At 56.2% G+C, this 21,998-nt stretch overlaps 1 protein-coding gene across 1 annotated transcript in view; it reads right to left on the minus strand.

Moving 5' to 3' along the window:
- Positions 1-21,998, minus strand: part of NCS1 (neuronal calcium sensor 1) — a 56,008-nt gene that overhangs the window by 23,422 nt on the left and 10,588 nt on the right. Inside the window, exon 2 of the mRNA XM_069580012.1 lies at positions 5,921-5,945. Within this exon, the coding sequence (XP_069436113.1) occupies positions 5,921-5,945 (25 nt within the window). The remainder of the gene's footprint in view (positions 1-5,920; positions 5,946-21,998) is intronic.

Here is a 21,998-nt window from a genome sequence, read left to right on the forward strand (position 1 = left end):
ATCCTCGGCCCTGGCTCAGGTTCCAACAGGCCCAGGGCTTCCTCCCTCTCTCTCCACCACCCCTCTCTCTCTGCTTCAGACATACAGCTGCCTGGAAACCTGCTCCGGAGCCCGCCCTGTGCTCCAGTCCTGGCTCATCAGAGGGGCCCGAGGAAAGCCCTTTCCCGCAAGCTCCCACAGTTTCTCTGCTGGTAAAATAAATGGCTTAGACTAGATCAGGGTTTTCCACCAACACTATTGACATCTGGAGTCAGACGATTCTTGGTCGTGGGGGCCTGTCCAAAGAGATAGAATATTTGACGGCCTCCCTGGCCTCCCCCTGCTAGATACCAGAAGCATCCCCACCCCAAGTTATGACAACCCAAGGTGTCTCCAGACAATGCCAACATCTCCCCTGGGGCAGAGCTACTTCAGTGGAGGACCAGAGGACTAGAAGGTCTCCAGGGAGCCCCACAGAGCAGAGAGAGGGTCTTCCCCAGTGTCTGCTTTCCAGTGGTCCAGGATTCCTAACAACAGGGACCTGGGCTTCCCAGGTGGCTCAGCAGTAAAAGAATCCACCTGCAATGCAGGAACCACAGGAGATGCAGGTTTGATGCCTGAGTCAGGAAGATCTCTTGGAGGAGGGCATGACAACCCACTCCAGTATTCTTGTGTGGGGAGTTCCATGGAGAGAGGAGCCTGGCGGGTTACAGTCCACAGGGTGGCAAAGAGTTGGACATGACTGAAGTGACTTAGCATGCATGCACAGACATGAGGCTATGTGATTTCCAGGCACCATTTCACCAAATTGTCCCAACAAACCCAGGAAGTGGGGATTATTACACCCATTGTACAGATGGGGAAACTGAGGCTGGGAGCTGTTATATCTCCTCTTGGCTCAGGGCCACCACATGGCATTTCTTCAGCCCAGCACACTCCTTGCCTCCTCTTTCCCCCTTTTGTTCTTAGCTTCAGTGCTTCCTAGAGAAGCCCTCTCTGCCCACCCCAGACAGAGCCAGGCTCCAGCACACACACTCACAGCACCCTGTCCCTGGCCTGGGCCTCGCAATGGTGCCCGTAGCCTCTGTGATGACAGGCCAGTGAGTGCATTGCAGAGTCTACTGAGGCAGGAACCTCACATCTTCCAGTTTACCCTGAATCTGCAGGTTGTTCTGACACACAACAAAACAATAAATAGAGCGCTAAGTCACGTCCTACTCTTGCGATCCCACAAACTGCAGCCCGTTAGGGTCCATGGGCTTCTCCAGGCAAGAACACTGGAGTGGGTTGCCGTCTCCTTCTCCAGGGGATCTTTCCAACCCAGAATTGAACCCAGGTCTTCCATATTGCAGGCAGATGCTTTACCGACTCAGCTACACAGGAAGCCCAAGACACACAGTAGGGGCTCAGTAAATGCCTAGCGAGTCGCACAGTGGGCAAACGGGGGCCCCGAGGTGGAGCCCCACCACCACCTCTGTGTGTGGCCAGTCACCAGCCGTGGCCCAAAACCTCCACGGCCTATTTTCCTGGGCGCCTTCTGCCTGGTTCCAGCCCAATGGTGGAAGCGACAGAAGTCCTGGCGTGGATGCTGGTGAAGGTCAGGCCGGGGGAGGGGGGAGGCACGAAGCGTCCTCACACAATCTTGTCTCAGAGCAGGGGTCTTAACTCTTTAGGAATCGGAGGAGAAGCCATGGAATCAAATCCGGGACACAGCCCGGCCCTGGAGCTCCGCACACGCGGTTTCCAGCCACCAGAGCACAGGCGTCTGACGAGGCTGACTGTACCTGAGAGTCAGCTCTCCATGACAGGGTGGAGATGAGCAAAGAAAAGCCTAGATTCGACAACTGCCTTCTGACGCCTCTTTAAGAGGGAAAGGGAAGGAAGAGAAATCTGTCATTTCATAAAACACTGCAGGCTGAACGCCACTTACAAAACACTCCTTCCTGTATGCCTCCCACCCTGGCACCAGCCTGTGTCTGCCCCCCCACTGCGCCAGCCTGGGTCCCCTGGGAGACTCCAGCGCCTCGTCTCCCCCAGTCCCTACTGCCCCTGGCGCTGGGAGGGTGCTTGGCACAGATCAGGTGCTCAGTACAGATTTATTGAATGAATGGACCAGCAAATGAATGAATGAATGAGGGAGTGAAGGAAAGGGGGAGTGGGTGAATGAATGAGTGAATCAGGGAGGGAGTGAATGAACGTGAGCCAGCGAATGGGAGTAGGGCATGAATGAGTGAGTGAGGGCATGACCCAATGAGTGAATGAATGGTGAATGACAGAGTGAAGGAGCAATGAGAGTGAATTAATGAATGAGTGAGTGGGTGGAGGAATGAGGGAGTGAATGAATGAGCGAATGAGGGTGTGAATTAATGAATGAATGAGTGATGAGTGAATGAATGAACACCGGCCACGACCCGCAGGTCCGATTCCAGCTCAGCTTCCCATTCTCGGCAGGCACCGCGGCCCCAAGGCCACCAGGGCCTCATTCCCCAAGGCCCTGGCCTTCCAGGCCTTCCTGGGATCCGCTGCTCTCAGATCCCACAGAGCCTTGTCCTCTGGGACCCAGCTTGAAGCGAGCCCTGCCATACCCACCCGCCTTCCTGCCAAGGGTTAAGTGTGGCGGACGCTGCCTTCTGCAGTGTGAAAAGTGGGAAATAAATAGGTAGATGAAGAAGAAAGCATAACCCCAGCTGCAATCAGCCAAACGCAGCTGGGACTGCCTGCCGCAGCATCCCTGGCAAACTGTCCCCATTATCTTTTCAAACACCTCCTTTCCCATGGCATTCCCCGCCCAGCTCCCTGGAGACCAGCCTTCAGACGATCCGGAGGAGGGGCTCACAGACATCCCTGCGGCTGGGACCTCTTCCCTGCACCTCTCCCCTCCCCCTTCTAAGTCCTATCACCCTCCCACCCTCCGCAGCCCTCAGCTTTGTAGGATTTCCCAAAGCCAGAGCGGGCAGGGCTGAGCCCCTGTACCCCTGGCCACGGAGGCCAGCAAGCTGGACTCAGACTACACACACACACACACACACACACACACACACACACAGCTGGGTGACCCAGGAAAGTGTCTCAGAGCCTCAGTTTCTTCATCTGTAAAATGGGCTGCTCCTAGCCTGACCTCCCGGCATTGTTTTTAAGCACCTGGCCCACAGGAGGCGCCCACAGATGTTAAGGAGAGGCAGCCTCCTTAACCCAGGGCTGTGACTGCAGACAAGGATCCAGGATTGACAGCTGGCCCTGTCAAGGCAGCTGCAGAATTCTTCCTGCCTCACCCACTGTCTCTGTTACAATGCCATCAGGCTATTTGGTTATTATAAACATAATAAAAAGCGTTACGGAAAACTTATAAAATAGAAAATGCAAGAGAAAGAAAATACCCATAATCCGTGAGGCCACCACCCCCAACACACCCACTACCAGCCTCTGGCCAGTTTCCTCCCCATCTGCTGTTCCCTCTGCACATTCTTCACCACAAAACCGTCTTGGGGCCACTATTTACGCCCTGTTGCTCCCATTGGGGATCATGTTCCCTTCACTCTCCAGGTGACCACGATGTCACAGTCGATTGTAAGGGCCTGGGGCCTGCTATGGCAGGGGTCCCCAACCTCTGGGCTGCAGACCGGTACCTCTGGTCTGGTCAGCGGCAGCATCAGATTAGAAATAAAGCGCATGATAAATGGAATGTGCTTGAATCATCCCCAAACCATCCCCCTGCTTCCCGGTCCATGGGAAAACGGTCTCCCGTGAAATGTCCCCCTGGGGCCAAAAAGGTTGGGTACCACTGTCTGCGGTCTCCTACTCAGCCCCCATCGAGGTCTTCAGTCTTCCACTGTGGTGAATGGAGCTCAGGGCAGGAAATGAGATGGTCAAGATGGTCAAGGGGATGGCTGTGGACCCAGACCTCACACCAGCCCCACCTCCCTGAGCCCCCAGCCTCTTCCTCTCTGCGAATACAGAGCTGGGGGCAGCCAAGGGGGCGACCAACATGAAGCCAGGTGGGCAGCGAGAGCCCACGTGGCCCAGCCCAGCCTCGCATCACTGTGGCCTGCTTTGCGCTCCTGACCACCTGGGATCTGGGCCTGCCTGGGGGGACCTGGCACCTGCCCAGCTCTGCTTCTGCTCACTGCGTGGCCCAGGACCAGCACAGAGTCACAGAAGACCCTGGGCCTGGCTCCTCTTCTGTGGAGCAGCTAGTGAAAGTCAGCCCCAGACAAGACCACCCTGGGCCGGGCTGGAGAGACAGGGAGGGTGGTCAGTGTGACCTCTCCCACGAGGCGACGCTGCAGCAAAGATGCCAAGATCTGCGGCTGCGGGAATAGCAGGGACGGAGGCCCTGAGGCAGGAGGCAGCCTGGTGTGGCTGGTGCCTGGTGAGCCAGCAGGTGAGGCCAGAGACTTCGGGGAGCCTTGAGGGCCAGGCAAGAGGCTGGGCCTTTATGCTAAGTGCAGTAAGAAGCCATGAGGGGCTTTTATACTTATATATTCGTTTGCTTTGCTTGGCTGCATGGGGTTTTAGTCGAGGCATGCAGGGTCTTTGCTCTTCATTGTCGCGTGTGGGATCTAGTTCTTTGACCAAGGACGGAACCCCTGCCTTGGGAGCTCGGAGTCTCAGCCACTGGACCACCAGGGAAGTCCCCACAAAGGGGCTTTAAGCGGCGGGGTGAGGCGATCCAGGAGGGTGAGCCTGGAGGATAAGACCGAGAAGCAGGAGCATTTCTGGACGCCCACCTAGGGGAGTGGCGAAGTGGAAAATGGGGTCAGAGGTGGGTCAGGCCCACCTGTCAGGGCCGAGGACATGGGGAAGGAAGAACGAGGCGGCATTGCTCCCGCCCCCCTCCATCCCTGCAGTCAGCTCACCACCCAGGGGCTGCCCACCTGGCTGGGGTCTCTGGCAAGGGGTCACCCGAGCTGGGCAGGGTAGCCACAGCTCTCCCCCTCTGCCGCCTGGACTGAGGGTCAGGGAGGTGTAGGCTGCCAAGGGCTCCCCCAGGAGTCTCGTGGCCTGCGACCTTCCCTACTGTGATGGAGTGCATGTCTGAACAGTGGACGGAAGACAACTGTCAATGGCTGTCAGCCCTTGGGCCCTGTGCTCTGACCTTTACAGGGACTACCACTTCAATCCCTCATTATTCCTACATGGGGAACCGGAGGCTCAGAGGCCAAAGAGATGGGAAGAGGCAAGGCTGGGACTCTAAGCCACCAAACTTTCTAGAAGGTCTCCAAGCTCCCCTCCTTGCTCACCTATCCACCCCCAACTCAGGTTCACCTAACAGTGAGCCTCCCCTGGGGGCTCCACATTCTGCAGTAACAGACAGTACACCACTCTCCTCTCCCCACCCCGGGGCAGGCATCGCTAATCCATCACAGACCTCATTGATGCCTCACTGCTATACCTTCCGTTTGCTCCATGACTTACGGCCTCAGAATCTTCCTTAACACAGCAGTCCAGGCAGCTACTGTGGACTGATCAGAGCTGGCATCCAAGAAGAAAACTATCTACCATCCTTGATCCAATCTATTCAATCACTTTATTAGAGAGAGTGGCTGAACCCCAGAGAGGGGAAGAGACTTCTCAAGACCACGTGATAATCCAGTGAGAAAGCTGGGCCTGGGATCCAGTCTCCTGACTTGCTTCTGGTTCAAACCCCCTCCTCGGGTGAGCAGGGTCTGAAATTAACACTGGTGGTCCTCAGAGATGCCATCCAAGGCATGGGGTCACCACCAACCCACCACCACCCCCAACCACAGTTCAGTTGGATCTAAGTTAGTTCCTTGTGAACAAAGGAATCTGAACCCAAGGCTGCCTGGACCTGTTTGTGGATAAGCCGCTCTCAGAGGGCCCTCCATGTGCCCCTGTCCTGGGCAGCTGGGCTGCCGGCCCATCAGCACGAAGCCAACACTCCCAACCCACCCAACAATTTTGGGAAAACGCAGCTACTCACCACTGCTGGACTTCCTTCTCGGTAACTGCAAGAGAAAAGAGAAAAGTGGCCTTTTAGCTCAGGGAGGTGTCCTAGGGGACAGACAGACACAGGGGAGCCTCCTTGCTGCCCTCCCCACCCCCACCCACGGCCATTCTGCCCACGTCTGGACATTTCTGGACACCAGCCAGCTCTGAACAAGAAGATACCTGCCGTCCCCTACCCCCAGCTGGTGAGCAGTCTCAGTCTGACCATCCTGACCCCAGGGGGCAACCATGGCCCATCCCCTCCAGACACCCACTGAGCTGCTGGGAGGACTGTCAAGATCAGCCTCTTGCAGGCAGGGGCTGGCCTCTCCCTGCTGTCCTGGGCAAGGCAGGCAGGACTGTGTGCCCGGGCCAACGCAGAGGATCAGTTGTCCCCATCTGGCGTCCCTGGGGACAGGGTGGTCAGAGAAGTCACTGGTGTCCCCAGGCACTCAGCCGCCCTGCCAGCACATGGAGGGCCGGGCCAGAAAGGCTGAACCCCCTCCTCTGCCCTGGAAGCACCCAGCACCCTCCCCTCCTCTACCCAGCCCTCCAGCCCCTCAAAGCATTCAGCCCCAGGTTCTTTTTACAGGCAAGGCAAGAATGGAGGCGTGAACGAGAAGCTAGAACAAGCCATATAAAGTAGCAGAACCTCCAGCCGAGCCCAAATAGTCATTCTTTACTGAACCGTGAAATAAACAACAAAAAGAAAGTTTTTTTCTGAAAAGTACTGAATCAGTTCGGGTTGGAACAAAACCAGTAATTTCTCTAAAGTCACTGAACAAGAACATGTAACCACCTCTAAGGCCTCACTCATTCCCAGGGTAGGGGTGGACCTTGGGAGAGGACCTCCAGCACTCCACGCCTCAGTTTTCCTGTTTGTAAAATGGGAATAGCAGTTACAGTGCCTACCACACTAGCTGTCCTGGGAATTCAATCAGAACAGGTGTGAATACTCCTGAGTCCCCAGCACAAGGCCTGGCACTCGGATGTGCTCAATTCAGACTTGGAGAATGAATGGATGAGTGAACAGGCAGGAAGGTGGGTGTTGGGTGCAGGTCAGGTGAGTAAAAGAACTGAAATCCCTCCCCAGCGAAGTGGGAAGGGAGGCCCAAGGGGGTGCACCTCACCATGTGTGCCTGATCAGACTCGATTGAGGTCACTTTTCAAGAAACTGTTCAGAGCAAGCTCATAACAGCTGCCAAGTCCCGAGCACCCACCACGAGCCTCGATCTGGAGCAGGGTGGGCTTCTGTGCTTCAGTTCAGCTGCCTTGACAATGCTCCCAGGGAAGCTGCCACTCTGCCCTGGTTGCAGATGGGGAAACTGAGGTACAAAGGGCGGCAGGACGTGCAGTGGGAGGGTGAGAGTCTGCATTCGAGTCTGTGGCTCAGCCACCGGCCCACACCTGGACGCTGGTAGTTAGACTCCTAGGGCAGGTGGCAAGACCCCGCCAAGCCCCCCTTGTCGGCACTCTCCTCCCACCAGAGGCTGGAGGAGATGCCCTGTCCATGGGCACAATGCTGAGTCTGTCGTACAGAGTCAGGAAAACAAACGTCATATATTAACACACACATGTGGAATCCAGAGACATGGCACTGGGGAACCCATTTACAGGGAGGAGTAGAGATGCAGACAGTAGAGAACGGACTTGACACAGGGAAGGAAAGGGAGGGACGAACCGAGAGAGCAGCGTTAACACACATCCACGACCGTGTGTCAGACAGACAGCTAGTGGGAAGCTGCCGTACACAGGGAGCTCAGCTCAAGGCTCTGTAACGACCTAGAGGGGTGGGACGGGGTCGGGGAGGGAGGTTCAAGGAGGAGGGGATACACGGACACAAACAGCTAACTCTCGATGTTGTGCAGCAGAAACCAACACAGCATTATAAAGCAATTACACTCCAACTTAAAAAAGAGACAGAGGCAGCAAGGGAACAGTGAGAGCTGTAGGTTACCAGGAAGAGCCAGACCTGGTGCAAAAGAATGCAATTTTCCAAGAGAGTTTTGGCAGAGGGTAGAGAGTCCCTTGGACAGCAAGGAGATCAAACCAGTCCATCCTAAAGGAAATCAACCTTGAATATTCACTGGAAGGAGTGACGCTGAAGCTGAAGCCCCAATACTTTGGCCACCTGATGCGAAGAGCCAACTCATTAGAAAAGACCCTGATGCTGGGAAAGATTGAGGGCAGGAGGAGAAGGGGACGACAGAGGATGAGATGGTTGGATGACATCATCAACTCAGTGGACATGAGGCTGAGCAAACTCCAGGAGACAGTGAAGGACAGGGGAGCCTGGAGTGCTGCAGTTCATGGGGTCGCAAAGGGTCTGACGTGACTGAGGGACTGAACAAGAGAGTGGGAAGGGAATCAGGCAGGAGGGTGGCGAGGGAAATCTTCCCTGGCCTAACAGAGACTGGGCAGCCCTACACTTACCACCCATACTTGGTAGAGAAAGGCAGCAGGAGCCAAGGGACTGATCCTTAACTATTCAACCTGGAGACACAGGAGATCCATCATAGCGCAGCCAGGAGCTTAGGGGCTCATACTCTGGAGCCGGAATGGACAGCCCGAGTTTAAGCCTAGCTCCACAGCTTACTAGCTGTGTGTCCCCCAGTGAAGTACCTCCCAGCCCTGAGCCTCAGTTTCCTCATCTGTCAAATGGGCTAGTTGTGAAGGTTAAAGTGCTTGGTGCTCTTCACAGGCATAAAATCCCATAGATAGGTGTGATCCTGTTTTCCCAATGAGGAGACTGAGGCTCAGGCAGACCTGCTTACTTGGCTGAGTTACCTGAGGTGGCTGGGTGGGGCCAGGGGCCAGGACTGTGCCTTCAGAGCCCAGGATGGATGCCCAAGTGGATGCCCCCACCCCTACTTCGAGTCATCCAATGAGCTGTGTGACCTTGTGTGACCTTGGTATCATATAATATAAACAGGAGGAGCAGGGTAGCAAGCATTGGGGTGCTGGTCCACTGCTGACCTTAGGCAAGGCCCCCTTTCAAGGTCAAAGAAGGAGACTTCCCTGGAATCTCCCAGCTCAGAAGTCCCAACCCTCTCCTGACCATGCCCTCTGCCCCATCCCCTAGCAGCACCCCCATCCCAGGGCCTCTCAGCTTCCACCTCCTCCCCCGTACCCTTCACCAGCCCCCGTACCCAATAAGCCCTCAAGACACAGACACAGTTGGCTGCCCCTTCCCCATTACAAAGGCCCCCAAAACAGAGCACAGAGTGGTCAGCAGGTAGCCAAGTTCTGCTGGCTGTGAGCTGGGAAGAGGGAGACAGTCCCTACCCCTGCTTTACACAGCTAATTAGCCAGGAAACAGGTATCCCCTGGCCCCATGCCTGGCCTGGCAGCTGCCACTGCTTCACTGCCTATAGTCCTGGGGTCCGTTGGAGGTGGGGCGAGCAGCAGGCAGATCTCAGAGGGGCTTGGCCACCTGCCCCCGCTCCACAAAGGTCAGGCAGGCCTGCCTCCAAATTCCAGCTCCCAGTCTAATCATGAGGATACAACCAGACAAACGCAGAACGTGGGACATTTGACAAGACAACTGTCCAGGATACTAAAATGTTGGTGCGAAAAGGTAGAAAACGAGGCAGGGGATTGTTCCAGATTAAAAAAAAAAAAAAAAAAAGACCAAAGAGACAAGGCCATCAAATGCAACTCGAAATGCCTGGCTTGGGTCCTGAATCTGGAGTCATAGACTAGCTACCCTGGGTGCAGACGACACCAGCCTCACAGCAGAAAGCAAAGAGGAGCTAAAGAGCCTCTTGACGAAGGTGAAAGAGGAGAGTGAAAAAGCTGGCTTAAAATGCAACATTCAAAAAATGAAGATCATGGCATCCGGTCCTATCACTTCATGGCAAATAGAAGGGGAAAAAGTGGAAACTGGCAGATTTTCTTTTCTTTGGCTCCAAAATCACTGCGTACGGTGACTGCAGCCATGAAATTAAAAGACGCTTGCTCCTTGGAAGAAAAGCTATGACTAACCTAGACAGTATGTTGAAAAGTGGTGACATCACTTTGCCGACAAAGGTCCATCTAGTCAAAGCTATGGTTTTTCCAGTAGTCAGGTATGGATGTGAGAGTTGGACTATAAAGAAAGTTGAGCGCCAAAGAGTTGATGCTTTTGAATTGCGGTGTTGGGGAAGGCTCTTGAGAGTCCCTTGGACTACAAGGAGATCCAACCAGTCCATCCTAAAGGAAATCAGTCCTGAATACTCATTGGAAGGACTGATGCTGAAGCTGAAGCTCCAATACTTTGGCCACCTGATGCAAAGAGTCGACTCATTAGAAAAGACCCTGATGCTGGGAAAGACTGAGGGCAGGAGGAGGAGGGGATGACAGAGGATGAGATGGTTGGATGGCATCACCGACTCAACGAACGTGAGTTTGAGCAAACTCCAGGAGATAGTGAAGGACAAGGAACCTTGGCGTGCTGAAGTCCACAGGGTCACAAAGAGTCGGACACGACTGGGCAACTGAACCACAACAACTATGGGTGTGAGAGATATGATGGGGATGGTGGGGGAAGCTGCCCACAGGCAGGCACTCAGATGCCCGGATGGAGTCACTGCTCCTTCATTAGGAGCAGCTACGGTACGGAGGTGGCGTGGGACCATGTCCTCTTTCCTTGGGATGTGCCCTGAAGTATTTAGGGGTGACAACCAGGATGCCTGCAGCCTCCCTCGAGAGGTTCAGAAATACACACACACATATTTAGAAAGAGACAGGAAGCAAATGTGGCAAAATGCTGACAGCTGGCGCATCGAGACGACGGACACACAGGTGCTCACGGCCCCAGAGCTGCTCTTGAGCTTTCAAGAAAATGTTGGGGGGAAGCTTTGGCCTCATCAGCCCACTGCCTGTGTGCACCCGCTGACAGCGCCAGAAGAGCTGAAGGTCCTGCTGGGGGAACACGCCCCCAGCAGCTCCAAGGACCGCAGGCACTAGGAGGGAGGAGGGGGCGAGGGGACAGTTATGGGGTCCCTCCGTCTTCGCCCTCTGCCCAGACACTAGAGTGACATTCCCAGGCTCAGGCTCCCTGCTTGGTCCCATCCCCCCATCCCTCCGAGTCTCCATTCAAGTGTGAAATTAACATGCGTCCACCACGGACTCGGCAGGTCCCAGGTCCGTGCTCAGGGCTCAGGGCCCAGGATGCATGAAGGTCATTTTCAGGGTGACCAACCCCCAGCCCCTGCCCGCCCCATCCTGTGATGCCCTCAAGCTTCTCTAATCAGTCCCACCTCCAGGCCTTTGCACCGGCTGCTCCTTCTGCCCGGAACCCTTGCCCTTGCCTCTGTCACCTGGGTAACCCCTACAACACTTTTCAAGTCCCAGCTGGGATGTCCCTTTTCTAGGAAGCCCCTTCTTTGGGAACCCCCTTTGTGGGTGGGAAGCATGGTTTAAATGGAGTCTTGTCTTCCTATCAACTATACAACAGAGGGTCAGACAGGGCACTGCCTACAGGGCCAAGCCAGGGAGAAGGGGTTACAGGACATTAGAAAAATAGGGCAGACCGCAGAGAAGGCTCTGGCCGTGTGCCCTTGGGCGAATGAACTCACATCTCTGAGCCTTGGTTTGCTCATCTGAGAACGTTAAAGTGTTAGTTGCTTACTCGTGTCTGACTCTTCGCAACCCCATAGACTGTAGCCTGCCAGGCTCCTCTGTCCTTGAAATTTTCCAAGCAAGAATACGGGACTGGGTAGCCATTCCCTACTCCGGGGATCTTCCTGACCCAGGGATCAAATCCGGGTCTCCTGCACTGGAGGTGGCAGTCTGAGCCACCAATGGGACAAATAACAGTCTCTCTCTGAGGGAAGGGGGATGAAGTTAGAGTGTTCGGTGTGACGTCTGGCACCCAGCGAGGGCTCATTAGAAGCCCTTTCCCCACCTCATTTTCCCAGATGGATGCGAAGTCCCCAGTGGCCAAACGCTTCTCCTAGCATCACCCTCAAAGCCCAGCCCCAGTGTCCCAACATGGGAGGCAGAGAATAGACCCTGTTTATTCCCACATCGTCACCAAACCACTTGGCTGGGTTGGGAACACATCCTAAAACATGGTTCTCACAACGTGTTTACCTTCACCATTACGACTGGCTCCGGCCAGTTTTGAAAACAAGCTGCCTTTCCCCAGCTCGCTCCCGCCTCCAGGCACCCAGGCTCATTAGGGAAACCAGTATTTAAGACCACGCAGCCCAAACTTGGAGAGGCTCTGGGTCAGCAGCCTGTCTCAACCGCTGGTATACTGGCTGGCTCCAAAACAAGTGACTTATCCTCTCTGAGCCTCAGGGTCCTCATCTGAAGGATGGATACAGACACCTAGCAGGCAGAGCTATCTGGAGGGTTCCTTGAGGGCTAGATAGAAAATTCCCAGCTTAGAGGACAGCTAGGACTCCCTCCCACTGACCTGCCCTGAGCACCGGGGCAGCAGAGCTACAGCAGGCCTGCTGGGGGCTCAGCGTGGAAGGCGGGGCCTAGCCCCTGCCCCCCAAGCCAGTCTTCACCCCCTGGCTGTGGTGGGTGTCTGCTCCCCTCCAACGCCCAGAGCCGCGTTCCCAGGCACTCCTCCTCCCTTGCCCACAGCTCTGTCTGCTGGGAAAGAACATGAGAGCCAGTCCCTGGAGCCCAGGATAAATGTTGAGTCTGATTTTTATTTCCCTAAAGCAAAATACCTCTCTCCTGATGGAAGCTCAGCTCAAACACGGTGGGAACAGACAGCAGGGGCTGCAACCCCCACAGAGGCACTTGGAGGACCCCCTGCGGGCAGCCTCCCTGGGGGGGCCGTTCTGCAGGGGTCCCTTTCCATCTGCAGGGACAAAGGCTACAAGAATGTCAGTCATGCCTCCCCCCGCCCCCACAGTGGCTGAAGGAAAACCCATCCGCAAAGGGGCCTCCGTTTTGACTCACACAAAAAGAGAACCTCCAGTTTGATTCACACAAAGAGAACGTGGGGGCCGTTTGGACCTGGCCGCCCGCAACCCCTCATCACAGAATCCCACCCTCTGACATCATGGATCCTGCTCCTTCCAGAAGTGCACCTTGTCCCAAAGCTCCCCCTCAAGCCCCGGGGCTCTCCTTCTTTGCTCAGTCTCTAAATATTGGGGTTCTCCAAGTCCCCACCCAGAGCCCTCCTCTGTGCTCTCCGGGGGGGGGCAGCACATGCACACCACAACCCCCCTCCAGACTTTTAGCTCCTCTTGATAGCCCAGGGACCCCTCACAGACCACATGGTCCAAATGCACCCCCATCCCAGACCAAACCTCCCCTCCTGGGTCCCCAACCTGTGAACACCCCTTCTTCTCGCCTTACGAGGCAGTCCCACCCATCCTGGCTCCCTGAAGAACCCAAGAACACCCCCAACCCCAGCCCAGGGCTGTGCCAACCTCTTCCCATCCTCCCATCTGGGCTGCACCCGGCAGCGGCCCTAATTTGGTCACATCCTCCCCTCCCAGCAAAGCTTCTTCAGAGAAGGGAGGGAACGTGCTAATGGCCCAGTATGCAGCCCCCTGCACCGCTGCAGCCTGGCCCCCCCAGCCCAGGGCCAGGGATCCCCGCCCTCCCTCAAGGGGCAGTCGCCCATAGGGAGGATGGTGGTCTTGGGACATTGTGGATTTCAGGACTCTGCAACTCCCTTCCTGCGTGACCTGTCACTTCCCAGGTCTGGGCCTCAGTTTTCCTGCCCCTCCTGCTGCTCACAGTAGCATCACCTGCTGTGCTAAGTGTGAAGGGTGGCACCAGGGGGATGGGAAGACAAGAAAGAGCGTTCAATAAGGCCTCCAAGGTTTCCCACCGGTAAGGGCCGGCCACCCGAGGGCGGTGTAAGCGAGGCTCTCTCTGATCCCCCAGGAGCCACAAGCTCCCCGAGCCCCGATCACTCCCCACCCGAGCTGTCCCAGACCCATGGGTCACATACAGGCCCTGGGGTGAGCCCGCATAGACCTCATGGACACACACAGGTGCTCCAGGGAGGAGCAGACGAATCCTGGCTGCCCCCAACCTGGGGCCACCTGTGGCTTCCCCCCGGTGTGGGGAGGGGCAGGGCGCTCCTGAGACCTCCACGCCTCCACAAGTCAATGACTGTGGAGGCTCACAGGCCCCCAGGCAGGAGGCCCCAAGGGGGAGCACCAGGAGGGAGGAGGCCCCAAGGGGGAGCACCAGGAGGGAGGAGGCCCCAAGGGGGAACACCAGGAGGGGGCTGAGAGGAGACTGCAGGGTGGGCACCCGCCCTGGAGCAGACGACCTGGTGACCTTGGCCAGGGGCGGCAGGCAGGCTCATCCGTGACACGGACCCTCCAGCAGAGCCGCCGCTAGCGGAGAGGTAAGGCGTGCCGCCCACTGCCACTGCCCTGTGATGAGATCGGTCCATGCCTCCGCCGGGCTGGGCACAGAGCAGACCGGCGCCCTCCAGCCTGCCCCGCGCCTATTTTCCATAAATGCCCAGCTGCGGGGGAGCCTGAGTTTCATCAGGAAGGAGGCCTGGCCTCCCGCCCAGCACTCCCGGGTGCTCCAGGAGCCCCTCGCCCTCACCCTGAAGGAGCCAGTCTCCCAGAGCCCAGCCCGCTCAGGCCTTCCCCGGGGTGGGGGGCAGCAGCCCAGCCCCCATGGCTATTTCCACCCTCATTGGCTGAGCTCCGGCTGGTGGGGGCCCATGGCCCGCTGCAGGGCACCCCCCGCCTGCCTCGCCACCCTGCACCCTCTGCGCAGGCTCGCTGAGGGGGAGGATGCAGGGCCTCAGGCTGCCAGCCCTGGGGAGATAAAGACCAGAGCCGTGAGCCACTATTGCAGCGACCAGCCCTGCACCCTGCCCTCCACGCGGGACTCTGGAGACCCTGACAGAGCCCCAGGCTCCTGGGGTGTGCAAGGAGCCACGTTCATAGTCACCCATGAGCTGACCCAGCCCTGACCGCTCCTGGCCCCTGCTCCTTAACCGCTCATGGCGCCCCCATCCTCCACACTAAGAGGGATCAGGGTGCCGGGTGGCAGGATGACTGAGCAGTCCTGGGGCTGCTTCATCTGCCAAAGGGCCCATTGTGGGTCTGGGGAGAGTGCCAGGGCCCCCTGACTTCAGGAACCTGGAATAGATGTCAGTTCCCTGACCACAGAAGGTGGGTTCGGGTGGGGAGGGGCCCAATCAGGCCCCAGGCTCCCAGACCTGCTCTTCACTACCCTGAACTCAGGCCTGGAGGACCCTGACCGTGGCCCCAAAGAAGCTGGGCTCTCTCCCACTGCGGAGACGGGTCCACGCACTATGTGTGACCCCGGTCAGTGCAGTACCCTCTCTGAGCCGTGGTTTCTTCCTGCATCACAGGGCTGCTGCTGCAGCCAGCAAGAAGAGGTTGAAGGCGCTGAGCCCAGCAAGTGATAAGTGCGCCACATGGAGCCAGGGACTCGCATGCCAACAGTCACGGTATCGGCAGAGAACGTCAGGGGTCTCACTGCGGCTCTGGCAGGATGGGACAAGTGGCTAGCGGAGCCAGGCGGTGGGGCCCGGGCTAAGACTGGACACAGAGAGGAGAAGCCCTCAAGGGAACCCAGGCCTGAGAGGCTGCTCAGGCCACTCAGATCCCAGTTCAGAGGCCCCTGATCCCACGTGGCCCCTCAGGTTCCTTCCTGAGCTCCAGACCACCCCACTGGCTGAGTTCTGGGGCTGCACCAGCCCTTATGCTGAGAGGTGAAGGGTCCCCAACAGCCCACTTCACTGGTGAAGAAACTGAGGCTTCACAAGAGGCAAAGGCCCTCGTCCCAGGTCACGTTCATGGTCAGCAGTGGAGGAGTGGAGGTGGGAGGTCAGGTCGACGTGACTCCAGAGCCCAAAGTTAAGAAGGCTTTAGCCTAGAGATGATCATCCCTGAGAAGAGGGCCACCCACCCCGTGCCCCCAGGCCACGGCAAGCCCCCGCCCAGCACCTATTGAGGGCCAGGCACTGGGGTGCATGAGACTTGGGGAGCAGCGGCTCCTGTCCATCAAAACGCCCCTTGGTGGTACCTATCCTGGAGACTAAGGCACCCAGGACCCCATCTTTCTCCTGGATGCTGTGACCTTTCTGGCTTTCAGATTTCCCAAATAGAGCTTGAATCTTTGCGATTCATTTCCCACTCCAAGCCTCAGTTTTCTCCTCTGACAAATGGAATAGGAATATTCACTCTGACCCACTCACAGGTAGGTGAAAGTGCTTTGTCCCTGGAGGAGTCCAAGGTCTCCCCAAAGGTGCCCTCCCCAGATCCCCTGAGGGAACAGGGCCAGGACCCCCAACCCCAGGAGAGAGGGGCAGAGTCCAGGAAATCACCGAAAAAAAGGTGTGTTTCAAGTCATGTGTTTTAGTTCAAATTTTTCTTAGTTCAAATAGATTTTGCAGTCTATTTCATCATTTACAGATGCTTGTTTTGCTTTAAAATTAAAATTTCGAAATGCATTGATTTTAATTTCTATGTAAGTTGAATAACTGTTCCCAAAATGTTCTCAAGTCAAACTGCAGGAAGATGTCATTTGTCTCGTGGCTTCCAGGAATAGCAAGACGAAAGAGCTGCCATATATTCGGCATGACTGTGTGTGTGTCCTAGACAAGGCACGTCTCATGCCTGAAGCTCATTCAGTGCCCAAATGATGCTGTGAGGTAAGAATTTTGATTATCCCCATTATACTGATCTGGAAACTGAGACCCCAGGGGGAAAGCTATTTGCCCAAGGACCAAAGTTAGCCTGCAGTGGAGCTGGAGCCAGAACCAGGGTCTGAGTGATAGCATAGCTTGTCCGGAAGTGCGGTGTCTGAAACAGCACACAAATGTATTCTGAGAATAACCTTGCTTAACACTCTGCCTGATTCCTGCACTTCACCATCTGTCCCTTTGAATCTTCGGCTTCTCTGAATCCCCAGAAAAGGGCCACCAGGGCTGGGAAGCAGAAGTCCATAGTATCTGCTGATCTGTTAATGACTTGCTTTGATGAGGGAACCAGACCAAGGCACACTGACACAGGTTCAAATCCCGGCTCTCCCACGTCCCAGCTGTGCATCCTTGCATGAGTCGCTTAACCTCTCTGAACCTCATCTGAAAACTGAGCATGCTAAAACCTATATACATCGCGAAGAGACAAGAAGAAACTGGCAAAAATGTTCACAACAGTGACATCAGAGAAACAGTACAAGGAATGCCCGTATCTTTCAGTTTTGTCCTTCCCCAGTGGCTGGATCTGTGGGCAGGATCTGGGTCCGCCTACGTCACAACCATAGAACAGCATCCAGCACACGGGAGGCGCTCTGCACGCGTTCGTTCTTGTGGAAGGCCTGTGTTATGCTCAGTTTGGGTGGGTAAACTGGAAGGTAGACATGCCCACCTTTACTGTCTGAAGCGCAGCCACTTCTGGCTGATAAATGGACTGGCCTTGGTGACTGCACGTGTGTTCCTCATTCTCTCACACACGCACACCCACACCAAGGTAAGACTCCAGTGACTCCCTGGTTCAAGCCCTCTCTACCGACAGACTCTGAATCTTCCAGAAGAGTGGTTGGTCCTGAAGGATGCCAACCACACCTTCTGCTTCCTTTGAGACCTTGGGGAAAGGCTGACATTCGAGATTTTCTCAGGACTCCTAGGGGAGAACCTCTCAAACATTTCAGAGCAGAGTGGAGTGCTCAGGGATTTGGTGTAGCCCAATTTCATGAATATTTTCCAAGCATCTGCCAAGGTCAGGGGCTTCCCTTGTGGCTCAGCTGGTAAAGAATTTGCCTGCAATGCGGGAGACCTGGGTTCGAGGTCAGAGGCTACGGGAGGGACTGAAGCACCTGGCCAACAGGAAGGGTCTATTTCTGAGTCAAGTAATTCATTCTTTAGCTCCTATGTGACCTTGAGAAACTGAGTTCACCTCTCTGAGCCTCAGTCTCCTCTCCTGTAAAATGGGGATTGTGGTGGTGGTGCCAAAACCTTCCTTCCAGGGTGGCTAGAAGGAACAAACAGGATTTTTCACCCCTTCGTTCATCCAGCAATTAATTTCTGAGCACTCATATGGGCCAGGGAACGCGACAGTGACCTAGACACCAGTCCTTGTCCTCCAAGGCCCTGATGGAACTGTAGATACTGACCTACAGCAGGGGACCACAGGGCTGTCGAATTATCTGTCATGTAAAGCAGGAAACCGACCCAAGTAGGGGTCAGCGCGTGCTCCCTGAGGACGGGGCACTTACACTGACCTGTAAAGGCAATCAGACCTCATCAGGCAGAGAGAAAGGGCTTGCCAGCACTGGGGCTGCTGATGTCCAAAGTTCAGAGCATGATGAGACCTGGGGACCACCAGAAGCGGCCAGGGAACATTCAAGAGGAACAAAGAATTAAGCCAGAAGAAGCGCCACGGGACATACCTGGTGGGCCAGTGGTGAACACCCTGCGCTCCCAATGGAGAGGGCCCAGGTTCGATCCCTGGTCAGGGAACTAGATCCCACATGCCGCAACAAAGATTGAATTTCCCATGTGCCGCAACTAAGACCCAGTGCAGCCAAGTAAATATTTAAAAGCAGAAGAAGCCTATGACCCAGGCAGATGGAACACAGCAAAGACTCCAAAATGTTAGCAATTGCTACTCTCATTAATAAAGGTGTCACAGCACGCAAAGGCAGAGCAGGACAACCAGGGCCAATAACATGAGCGCCTAGGAGGGGCAGGGGCAACGAGAGCCATGGGTAGTCGCCCTCCGCCTATCCACCCCCTCCTGGGGCACATGGCCTCTGCCTCCTCTGATCCATAGCCCCCACTTGCTTGCTTTGTCCCTAGTCCTGGGAAGGGGAGGGACACACCGGGCTGGCCTTCATCACAGTGGCCCCCAAAGGTTCCAGGGCACACATTCCAGGGCCTGCGAGGGTGGAGCCCCAGGAGCCCAGGATTCGCGGCCCTGAGGGTTCCAAATCCAGCTCTGGCCCTTTAAGAGCTATGAGTTGGGTCACTCATTGTTCTGGACTCCGGCACTGGGACCCTGAGAAAGTCACACCCGCACACCCGCCAGCCTGACCAGAACCCACCAGAGGCAGGACCGTGACCCTGAGCAAATGCTGCTGTCTCCTCCGGCCAAGGCAGGCCCCCTTCTCCCGCCCTGCACCCCGTGGCCTCACCTGTTCCCAAGACCGGCCCCGCCAGTGTGGCCTCTGGGTGGAGCCCTGCCCTGCTGGTCAGCTGCTTCCCGGAAGGGCTCCCCGATTGGCCTCTGGCCCCGGGGGCACCCCCTCTACACTCCTACCCCTGCTCCTTCAGGTTTCCAGGGCCTCAGAGTTGCCGCAGCTTGATGCCTCCAGACCCAGAACACACTGTTCCTTCTCTGTGAAACACTCTCAGCATCTCCCATAAACCACCCCTCCCCGCACATCTCCCCGTGGCTTCTCAGCTCCTAGGTCTCCCTCAGGTCACGCTGCAAAGTGAGCAAATAAAAATTCAGATTTCACATAAACAGCGAATAACTGTTTAGTATATCTGGCAACACTACCCTTGTTGTTCAGTTGCTAAGTCCTGTCCAACTCTTTGCGACCCCACGGACTGCAGCACGCCAGGCTTCTCTAACCTCACCATCTCCCGGAGCTTGCTGAGATTCATGTCCATTGAGTCGGTGATGCCATCCAACCATCTTATCCTCTGTTGCCCCTTCTCCTTGGCCCTCAGTCTTTCCCAGCATCAGGGTCTTTTCCAGTGAGTCAGGTGACCAAAGTATTGGAGCTTCAGCTTCAGCATCAGTCCTTCCAATGAATATGCAGGGTTGATTTCCTTTAGGATTGACTGGTTTGATCTTGCTGTCCAAGGGGCTCTCAAGTGTCTTCTCCAGCACCACAGTTCGAAAACATCAATTCTTTGGTGCTCAGCCTTCTTTATGGTTCAACTCACACCCGTACATGATAACCGTCTCTCCTAAAACACTGCCTCCTCCAGGAAGCCCTCCCAGGTGCACCCCAGACCTGGTGGACTCGCATTGCATTGCACAACACTCTATCTTGTTTCCCTGCCAAACTGAATCCAGGAGGGCCAGAAACCCATCCATCCAATCTACCCTGTGTCTCGGCACTCCCATGACTTTCTGGATTGGAGAGTGAGGGGTAGCATAGTGGCCCAGGGATGCCCTTGGCCAGACTCGCCCACAGGGGTACCCAGGGCCTCCACCCATTCTCGCACAGCGGGCTGGCCCTCCTTCCCAGAGATGTGCCCAGAATGCCTCTCATGACCACCCAGCCCCCTCCACGGAGCCAGGGTAGAGGAAACACGCACCAAGGTGGGAGCAGCTGGCAGGCTCCTCTCCTTTATTTTGACGACTACTGTTGGTTTTAATTAAGATCCCATTCCGCTCAGGCCTAGCAAGGAAACAATAGCTGCCCAATGTGGCTGTGTGGGTAGTGAGCCATGGAGACGGGCAGGGCCATGGGGGCCCAGGGCAGGACCCCCTCCCCACCAGCAGAGGCTTTGAGCTCCACCAAGCTCTCCGCCTGCCCAGCACACACACCATATATTTTTGAACAGAAGGGAAGCATTCTTTTTTTTTCCCCCACAGTGCCAAAAATAGCCCCATCTCCTGCCTTTGAACAGGAATCTTGTGGTTCCTACAAAGAGACAGGGGCAGGAGGGGCCTCAAAGGAGGGGCTGAGCTGATTGGCTGACCCCCTCCTCGTCTCCCCAGCCCCAGCAGGAGAGAGGGGCTGGGGTCCTCACTAGGCCTGACCTGCTGAGGCCCAGCCTCCCAGCACCTGCCTTCTGAGGCCCACCTCTCCCCCAGATGTGGCAAGCCCCCCATCACCCAGGCCAGGAGGTGGGAGGAGGCCAGGCAAAGGAACAGCAAAGACCCAAGATGGATGATGAGAAGAAACGTCCCTCATCCATTAGCGTGTACATTGACGGATTTGTTTCCTTCCTTTCGACAAACGTGTTCCAGGCTCTGTCCGAGGACCAGGGATGGAGCAGTGAACCGTGAGACCAGACGCGGTCCCATCCACAAGGTGCCCACAGCCCGATGGCAGCAGGGTGGGTTACACGTGTTCTCAGCGCCAGATCTGGGGCAGGCACTGGCTGGGCCCCGGGCACCTCTGTGGAGGGGACTTGGGCACTGGTTTAAGCCGAGTGTGGGTGGAGGTAGGGGCCCCGGGGTCAGAGGAATGAGGCAAATGGAAGGGTCAGATGAAAAGCTGTCCTAGTGGGCACTCATCCCTGGCTAGGACCCTCATGTCACCCGGCTGCAGGCCCCCAGCGGGGGGCGTTTTCCCATTTTACGCCTGAGGCCCCCGGGACTCAGAGAAGGGTTTTCGAGTCTAGGATGTCCAGGCCCTCTTGCCAACGTTTTCCACCTTCATTCCATCCACCACCCCGGGAGGCGGGGCTATCGTCACCGGCCCATTTTACAGACGAAGTGAGGAGGCTCCATAAGAAAGGGCTTGGCCAAGACCGCAAAGCTGATGAGAGGAGCTGGGCGTTGTACCCAGGCCCGGCTGGTCCCTGAGGGGGAACGCCTGACACGACTGACAAGCCATCTCAAATCCTCTCCCCTCCCCCACCCACCAGGTCACTAGATCTCAGATCCTATTTCCTCCCCCACCCCCAGGAGAGAAAGCAGGTGTCAGGGTGCGGCGTGATCACAGGCCTGGGAACGCTGTGTCCGACTCTTTGCGGCCCCATGGACTGCAGCACACCAGGCTTCCCTGTCCTTCACCATCTCCCAGAGCTTGCTCAAACTCATGTCCACTGAGTCGGTGATGCCAGCCAACCATCTCATCCTCTGTCGTCCCCTTCTCCTCCTGCCCTCAATCTTTCCCAGCATCAGGGTCTTTTTCAATGGAAATAGAGAATTGGGGATGTAAACCCAACCAACTCTGCTGCTGCTGCCAAGTCACTTCAGTCGTGTCTGACTCTGTGCGAGCCCAGAGACGGCAACTCTGCCTTCCTCCAAATCCAGGGTCCTTTCTGGTTCCCACAGCAGCTTCCTAGTTTAAAAAAAAAAAGAGGCCACTTCCTGCCCCCAGAAGGCTAGAGCAGTCGGGGAGCCAGAGGCTGAAGAAAGAGAGAATGGCACTCTGAGCCCACTTCCTAGCTGAAAACCCGAGCTTGGAATGAAAAAAAAAAAGCA

This window comes from Ovis canadensis, chromosome 3 (genome assembly GCF_042477335.2).
Source record: "Ovis canadensis isolate MfBH-ARS-UI-01 breed Bighorn chromosome 3, ARS-UI_OviCan_v2, whole genome shotgun sequence".
Classification (NCBI taxonomy): domain Eukaryota; kingdom Metazoa; phylum Chordata; class Mammalia; order Artiodactyla; family Bovidae; genus Ovis; species Ovis canadensis.